This window comes from Gavialis gangeticus, unplaced genomic scaffold (genome assembly GCF_001723915.1).
Source record: "Gavialis gangeticus isolate Ggan-Ray unplaced genomic scaffold, GavGan_comp1, whole genome shotgun sequence".
NCBI lineage: Eukaryota > Metazoa > Chordata > Crocodylia > Gavialidae > Gavialis > Gavialis gangeticus.
Window position 1 is genome coordinate 16076261 of NW_017729034.1, and position 8851 is coordinate 16085111.

The 8851-nt window shown below is 47.5% G+C and overlaps 1 protein-coding gene across 1 annotated transcript in view; it reads right to left on the reverse strand.

The window, feature by feature from the left end:
- Nucleotides 1-1227: 1227 nt before the first annotated feature.
- LOC109304674 (rap1 GTPase-activating protein 1-like) overlaps nt 1228-8851 on the reverse strand; it is a 160124-nt gene continuing 152500 nt past the window's right edge. Inside the window, exons 22-24 of the mRNA XM_019527418.1 lie at nt 7619-7704; nt 7381-7448; nt 1228-2026 (exon numbers count right to left, since the gene is read on the reverse strand). Of these exons, the coding sequence (XP_019382963.1) occupies nt 7425-7448; nt 7619-7704 (110 nt within the window). The 3' untranslated portion in view covers nt 1228-2026; nt 7381-7424. The remainder of the gene's footprint in view (nt 2027-7380; nt 7449-7618; nt 7705-8851) is intronic.

Genomic DNA, 8851 nt, shown 5'->3' on the forward strand with positions numbered 1-8851 from the left:
ATGGGAGACCCCTTAAATCTATCTCAGTCTGTTGTTGGTAGCCATTTGTTCTGAAATCCAGAGCTGGTCTGCCTATTTTGATTACATTTAGCTCTTTTTGGCCATGTTCTGCCCTTTGCAGTCACCCCCCACACTGAGACCTCTTAAGGCCAGCTCAGACCTTTTTTGGTGGCTATGCCCAGATCTGGCACTGGGCTGCAGTCTCTATGGAATGAGAGAGGCTTGTCCTACCTTTCTCTTTCCTGGGTAGTCTAACATGCTATCTACTTACTGAGCCAGGAAGGAAGGAACCATTGCTGCTGCTGGGGCTGATGTAGCTCCATAATGGCAAAAGCTCAAGTAAGAAAGGTTTGGAAAAAGAGACTGTCCCGAAGTGGCTGAGGAGGAGGGAAGATGAGTAGCAGTGGACTTTTCTGGAAGTCTTTCTGTTACATCCAAAAGGGGGAGAAGGAGAAGAAGTCAGAGATCTGAGGGCAGGCCTGTCTGAAGGAGCTGAATGCAAAAGAGTGGGAACAGGAGAGGTTCTGGAAGGAGACTACCAGCAGGAGAAGGTATCTGGGACCAGCTAAGCTGCTGCGGAGGTGCAGGAAGACTGTAGTGGAGGAAGAGAAAGAAGCAAAGCAGAGACACCAGTCATGGAGTTTGGAGCTGTGCTGACTACTGCTTAGGAACAGGAACTGTCTGTGGCAGTGGTAGGAAATAAAGACAGTGGACATAAACAAGTGGGACACAGATTGATAAAGACAAGCAAGTCAACACAGTATAGAAGAACAAGGGAAACCTTTATCCTGGGGCAGCAGGTAACATAACTGAGATGAGCAGTAGCCAGTCCTGGAGCATTAAATATCCAGAGCAGAAGGGTGTGAGCCCTCAGGAAGAAGATGGGATAGAAGTTGGGCCTCAAGGAGAGGTTGTAAATCAGCCCATATTAGTGGTGCAGGGATGTGAGAAAAAGGGGGAGTCAACTGGAGCAGATAGGTCTCTTTCACCCCCTTTTCCCCTCCCCACCAGAGTACTAAGGACACAGAGTGGGACAGTAGAGTGACAGGAGTGTGGGGGCCTTGGAGGTACTCTGATGAAGCATCTGAGAAGGAACTGATGCAAAGAACGGACAGAATTTACCTGTTACAGAGACTTGTGGCTGTTGGTTCTCCAAGGGTACAACCAGATCTCCCAGCATGAGGATATGAGATACTCCAGTAACAAATACACAAAAAGTGCAGGGTGGTTTGTTCACAATTTCCTTTTATTGCAAGCCCAGGATGTCATACAGACACTACAAGCATGGAGTGAGGTCAGAGATTAACATTCACACATCCTTTTACTCCATAGTACAGATTAGAGAAGGCAAGGGGGAAAAAAGGGGATAAAAGACAGACAAAAGGATAATGAAATTGCAAAGGATTTGGGCTGGGGAACCCCTGGGCAACATTCCATACACTAACGTTGCAGTGTAATGTCAGCGATGTTTGTGGAGACTTCCATGTTAGATCATTGTCTGGGGATAAGCACAACCCTTAGGGATTACAAAACCTAGGCTCCTTTTTACTGGCAGGTTTACAGTAAAGGACTTGGTGAGTTGCAGTGAAAACTATAGTGGGAAACCTGAATACATGGTGGGAAACCTAAATTGGATTTTTCTGTCTCCCCTAGGGCCACATTTCTAGGAAGAAGATATCCTGAAAAGAATATCTGATGCCCACTGAGATTAACTGAATGTAGGAAGTGATGCTAGTAGTAATATCATAATCAAAACAGTCCGTTTCCCACTCTCCTCTCTCTGCAGGTAATGGCAGATGGAAATTTCCTTCAGAAATAGCTCATACCTGACACCATAGGTGGCTGAAGTAGAATGATATACTTGAATGAATTTATACCACATTTGGATGGATAGTTTTCTTGCTGCCTTTGCTACAGTCACCTCTGGAGGAAGCAGAAGGGCTGGAAGGCTCTGGGAATCTGGTTTTGTCTCCTCTCAACCTCTAAGGTGAGGTGTATCCAGGCCATTTCACTTCAGCAGCAAATCCTGAGAGAGATGGACAGACAGAAAATAGTATTGCATTTACAGGTGCCAGTGCCTCTAGTGACTATTTCTCCTCACTTGTTCTTAGTTGAACTCTCTAGACTAGCTCCCATAATTCATTAGAAACCTCCAACATCCTTGCCATAATGGTTGATCCAGGCCTGGACTTCAAAAGACCCTTTGTAGGGACAGCACAGGCTATTTTAGGCAATTTTGTGAGCAAGCAAGCATCACAGACAATTTGTGCAAATAGGGAAGTGTTTGATTCAGATTCACATTTGACCAATTCAGAGGACAGTGATTCAATTTGGAGATTTGGATCGCTGTCCCAAATCAATTAGGCCGAATCAGCTTTGGAAGATTCGGTGCTGATTCAGAGAGATTCGGAGATTCAGCCATAGACTACAATGGGGAATCACTGAAATAGCTATAACTTTGTCATTTTTTTGGCAGCTTTGGATGAAAACAGTAGGGATGGTAGCCATTTCTGAGGCCATGAAGCCTGCCAGGCTTCAAGGAGACAGGTGCAGAGGTTTCTGGGAAATTGCACCTCAAGGGGCTGGCAAGCAAAAATTGTGTCACATGTGTATGTTAAGGCAGACTGGGGTGAAAACAGCAGGCATGGTAGCCCTTGCTGAGGCCACGAAGCCTGCCATTCTTCAAGGAGATAGGTGCAGCGGTTTCTGGGAAACTGCACCTCAAGCTTCTGAAAGCAAAACTCGTGACTTGTGACTTTGTGTATGTTAAGGCACAGTGGGATGAAATCAGTGGGAATGGTAGGCTGTAACAGGGGGCCTTCCCAGTTCTCAAGCAGAAACAGCTCACAAAAGGGACAGAAAGGCTGCAGACAGAGGCTTATGTGCTGTTTCTATGTCCCTCCCCCAGAGCACTTTGAGTGGAAGGGGACTCAGGGAACGATCACAGTCACTGGCCAGATACAGATGTCAGTCTTTCCCCCCGCTTCCCCTCCCTCTTCTCAGTTTTTGTTCCCCTGAAAGACTGCCTTCTGAATCTCCGAATCTCTGAATCTTTTTCCGAATCGATTCAGAGGGTTTTTTTAGTCTCCCAATTCAATTCAGATTCAGTGATTTGGCCTCCGAAGCAGGCCGAATCTTCTCCAAATTGAATTGGCAACTGAAGTTTCGCACACCCCAATGGCTGGATCATAGGCGACTGGTAGGGGGTGCATGGGGTGCATGTGCCCCCCACAATGGGGCCAATGTCCCCCCGATGGCTGACCCCAACGCTGTCAGCAGGGGTGGTGCCCCCCCTGACAGGGCTGCTGTCGCTAGCGGCTTCTGCGGGTGCTCACCAGCCCCGTCCCCTGAGGCTTCTGCAAGTTCCCCCCAGCTTCAGGAGGCACCAGTCACCCATGGGCTAGATGTTTCAGTGCAGGCCTGATTCTAAAACAGCTCTGGAGTGACCTTTCTGCCTTGACAAAAACACCTCCTGAGAGATGCACAATGACTTTGTTTCCAACCGATATCCATGGGAGTGGATGATTCTCAGAGCTAGGTTCAGAGAGAGATTTTAGGCACCCGAGTCCATCCCACGTACCACTGGCATTCACAAAACCTCCATGCTGTTCCTAATGTTCCTTGGTGCCAGTGGTAATGTACCCACAGCTCCTAAGTTTCTTTCAATGACCACAAACACAGCAACCTAAGTCCTAATACTGATGAGCTGCTCAGTACCAATATTTTGCACCATTCACATGTATGGCATTTCCCTGCTTATCTCCCCTGTAATGCCTGATCCAATAGGTATGCTCAGAGAATGCCTAAACCTCTACAAGGAGGCCACAACCCTCTTCTATCCCATAGTCCATAGAGTGTGGAAGAAACAGAATCAAATCCTTATGTGCTTGTTTTCTTGCTCAGATTTCTTCCTGGCCTGGATCTCAAAGGAGAACTCTCACTGAGAGGATGAGGCTTATTTCCTGCTCTTCTGCTCAGCATCTCCTACTGGCTATTTTAGGTGACTCTCCATTCATCTCACTGTCTACTGTGAATCCCATTCTTTGATAGCTAACTCTTTTAATGCACTGGTGCTTGTGTGCATGGGTGCCTAAATCAGGGCTTTTAATTCCATTGGGTGACTGAGCACCTAAAAGCTATTTACCGAGATGTTGAGCATTATGACACTTAAAGAATAGAATTCTATTTCTATTTGGTTGTCAAAGTCAGGGGTTAGCAACATAGAGTCCATGAAGCCACTGGATCACAGCTTTGCCTGTGTCTGTGCCCCCTCACTTCTTCTGCCTCCCCATCTTCCAGCTACAGCACAGAAGTAGCAGCAGTGAGGACACATCTTCCAGCTGGGCTCTACCCCAGTAAAGCTCCCCACCAGCTGGAAGTTGTGCTTACACTCCACCCAAGAAGCAGAGAGAAGTGGGAAGCAGCAGTAGCACAAATGCAGCTCCCAGCTGCCTGGCCCTAGCATAGGTGCAGGAAAAGCCCTTGCTGCTTATGCACTGCAGAAGTCACCCAACCTGTATCAGACTGGAGCCAGTTTGTTCCAGCTCCCATGCCTTGAAAAGTTTGCCACTGATCTAAGCGGCCATTGGGTATAATGGTCTGGATGGCCAAATGGAAATAGAATCTAGGCCACCAAATAGCAGTAGAACATCATCCTGAGACCTAAATCCTATTTCCTTTCATAACCCTACTTGCATAACCAAGTACTAAATGACTGCGCAGTAACTGGCATTACTGTGTAGTTGTGTCCCAGCACAGTTGCCTGGCGATGCTTCCTGTGCAGTAGCTCATTAGTACTGTGCAATAGAGCATTTCTACTGCACAGTAGCATTGCATCACAGTTCATGCCTGGCAACACTACTGCACGGTAGTAATGAGCTACTGCACAATAAGTGTCTCATGTAGATGCGGCTTATTTCAAACTGCAGAGAAACAGAATTAATCACCTTGCATGACACAATGGGAATAACATCTCACCTTTTAGCTGAAAAGATTTGATCACTCAGGGAACAGCAAACCCATGTCTTAGTAGCCCCCCTTCCCACAAAAAGGTTTGAACCTGCATCTTTGCATCTCAGGAAAGAGTATAAACCATGAGGTCATATAGTAGGTATTCTCTAGAAGCCTTTCTGTTCCTCCTTTCCTCCTGACCCACTGCACCTTGTATTCATTGGCTAAAATGGATAAATAGCCCTAGAAATTTTTTTACCCCAATGGGCCAAGAGGCCCATTTTTCCCAAGGCTCACTGAGCCACACACACCTTCTAGCTTGCTCTCTTTATCTAAGCTTCAGAAACCTCACTTCTGGTAGCCTAGTTTCAAGAAGAGGGCTGGAAAGGAGAGTGGGTACTGTTCAGTTTGTAGCCTTGTGGTTAGAGCATTTTGGTGGCAAATAGAAGATGCAGCTTCAAACCTGCCTTGGCTGAGGGAGGCCCAGAACCCTGATCTCTGTGCTCCCTGGGCTTTTGCCGTAGCTCTTGAGCTAAAAAGTGAGACAGACCCACCAGTCCTGGTTTTTCTATGATTATTAAGCTTTGGGACTTACCCAGCCTCATGCATGCAGTTGGACAAGCCTATTTCTGTGGACATCTGCTTGGCCAGAGAGCATCCCTAATAAGCATGTACGGCAGTGCCAAAAATACAGTTACGCAGCTCTGTACACCTCATTTAGGCATAATGGGCAAAACAGAATTTAGTCCCTAGTCAATCTAGTCTTCAGCACCCCATATTATCACACCCATTGTTTCCTAACAAAACAACCTACTGGCTCTTTAAGACAATGCACAATGTACTTCTTTCCCTACAGATGTTACCCCCTCTTCATGGCTGCATCAAGAAGTCCACAATGTACTACAGCTGGACACTCATCTCACCTATGCTGTTTCACTGCCAGGCCAGAAGAATTTGATAAAGGAAGGACAGAGACGAATTTTGTCATCTTGGTAAATGGATCACCAAGTTATCAGCAAAACTACAGAATCCTTAGAGACTCCATTGCTCAAAGAAGCCTTCATGAATTATGTCACTTGCTACCCTATTATGACCTTCTCCAGCAACTAGTAGTCCCATTACACCCTTCCTGAAAAGCTGTGAAATTCCCATAGAGCAGTAAGTCTCACTAATGACAGACACAGACAGACAATAGCTGCAGCAGGCAGACACAGACAAGCACATAACCAGCTGGTGAGCAAAAGAAGAGATGGTTCAGCAAAATAAATGAAACCCCAGGATCCAAGACAGATGTCTGGGGAAACTGACAGGCTTAAGAGTCATTTGGTTGAACAGGGTAGACAGAAGATATATAGGAAGGTGGGCAATGCTGAGTATATAGGATGGACTAGGGAGTCTCAGAAGGGACATTGCTGAGTAGGAAGCAGCAAAATTGTCCAGAAATGTGAGGGCTCAGCTACATGTCTAGGACAGAGTAAGTGGAAGTGTCAGTGATTTGAGAACAGGGAATTATTAATTCTTTACTGTGAATCTGCCTGCTGTTGTAGGTGATCTCTTGATGGGGTGGGACAGAGATCTGTTTCTGTTCCTTTTAACTGACCCACAGTGCTTAAGTGTTGCTTCTGTGTTCAGGGTCAGACTGATCACCACATTTAGGATCAGGAAGGAATTTTAGCCTATAGTCTGATTAGTGCACACTGTAGGGATGTTTGCCTCCCTCAGAATGGGGGGCATAGTCCTCCTCCTTGGATCTTACCAGAATATTTCAACAAATTGCTTCCTGTCCTTGCAGCAGCAGGACATTGAAAATGTTCTCATTCCCCTGCTTTATCTGTGGCAAATTACAGAGATTTTTTTTATGTTTTTTGAGCATTGTGCTTTATGGTTGTTCATGCATTTTTAAGAATAGATCAGGGCTATCCAACTGGTGGCCCATGGGCTACATCTAGCCCACAAGGGGTTAACACCCAGCCCATAGGCCCCCACCTGGCTGCCATTCCCCACACTGCTCCAGCTGCTGCTTGCTACTGGAGTCTCCAGGCTCCCCCTCCCTCCTCCAACTTCTGCTTTCTGCCCTTGCCTCTGGGGGCAGGGTAGCTCAGACTGGAGGTCAGGGGGCCCCATGCGGTGGGGAAGCTGACGGGGCAGGGGAGGCCATGAATCAGGGAAGTCATGCAGCATGCAGCCCAGGGAGATCTTGGCCTAAGCAGGTGCTGCCTGCATGGATTGCAGCCCCCCGCCACTCATAAGTTGGACAGTCCTAGATCAGACAAAAAATTGTATGGGATGGTTTGGATAGGGATGTTCCTACCTATGGGGTCAAGCCGGGGTTTGGACTAGGTGATTCCTGAGGTTCTTTTCAGCCCTACTTTTCTCTGAGATTCTAAGTCCTCCATCCTAAAGAACCAAGGCTCCTAATGTGTCAGTTACCTGTGCATTACCCAGCATGCACTGACACCCCTCCAGCGATGACATCACACACAGCACAAAATGGAGGCCTGCAGAACAAGGAAATGGCAGTTCTTTAACCTTCCCCCTGCAAGCATCCTCCCCTCACCTCTAGAATCTTGAGCATGCAAAGCCCCCAGGCCCAAGCCCATCTGATCCCTGTGCCAGCACCATCTGGGTGTTGATGTGGATGGAAACAGATGGAGGTATGACTACATACCGGGCTGTAACGCTGGGTATCCACCTTACTGCCTTTCCCCTTCTCCATGGAGCTTGTAGCACTGCTGGAAGGGAGCAGTCTGGTTACTGGAAGGGAACCAAACACACAATGTAGGGGTTAAAACAGTGGGCTCTCATAGGAGCAACACGAATAGCCTTGCCTCTGTCTTGTTATTTATTCCAGTCTGTGACTCAGCTAATGGCTCCAAATCTCTCTCTCAACCTCCCAGTCATCACCATCAGTTTGTGACTAAGCCCTATCACTTGTCACCTCCTGTTCTAAGTTCTCTCATATCTAAAAGAGCTGTTCTCCAACATGGTTCTCTCCTTCTTTCCATTCAGTTCAGCTCCTGCACCTATCTACTGATACACCCACACACTGATACACCCAAACACAACTTAAAAGAATATCAAAGTTGCAAAGTCAAACACTGAAGTTAAGAAATGCCAGGATTGAGTTTGTCTGTGCAAACTTCAGATCCTTGTCAGTATGCATTATGCTAAAGATTTTAATTATATAATCATAATGTGCTTTCCACAGGATCCCTGCTTATTTCAATGCACAGGATGAATGGTGTATAATTACTGATCAGCTATTTCAAGGATGGGCAAAATATAGCTTGCGGGCCAGATTCGACCCACCACGCCATTCTATCCGGCCCGTGTGGCCCCTAAAATAATTAGTAAATCAATATTTATTTGCTCCTAGCTGCCTGTCAAAGCTGACAGGAGCCAGGGGCAGTAGGACCAAGGGGGGGCCCTTAGCAGGACTGAGCAGCCTAGCCCCACCCCACTCCCAGCTATTTCACTCCCTTCCTGCCCCCACACTGCTCCATCACCATGTGGCTTCCGGCTGCATCGCCAGACAGGGGAGCTTGGGGCCGCACTGGTATATGTGTGCATGTGCTCAGGAAGGGGCAGTGTGTGTGTATTTGTGTGCAGGCAGTGGCAGTGCGTGTGCAGGCAGGAGCAGTGTACACTGTGTATATGTGTGTGTGTGCATGCGTGCATGCAGGGGCAGTGTTTGTGTGATTATAGGGTGAGTACCACCCACCCCACCGTACACATGCATCCACACACCCCCTCACACTGCCACACATGCAGACACCCACACCAGTTCACACATCCCAGGAACCCTCCCCCACACACAGCCCCCTACAAGCCCCATACCCACTCACACCCCACATATCCATACACACACCCACATGCTCCCTCACCCCATGCCTCCACAATT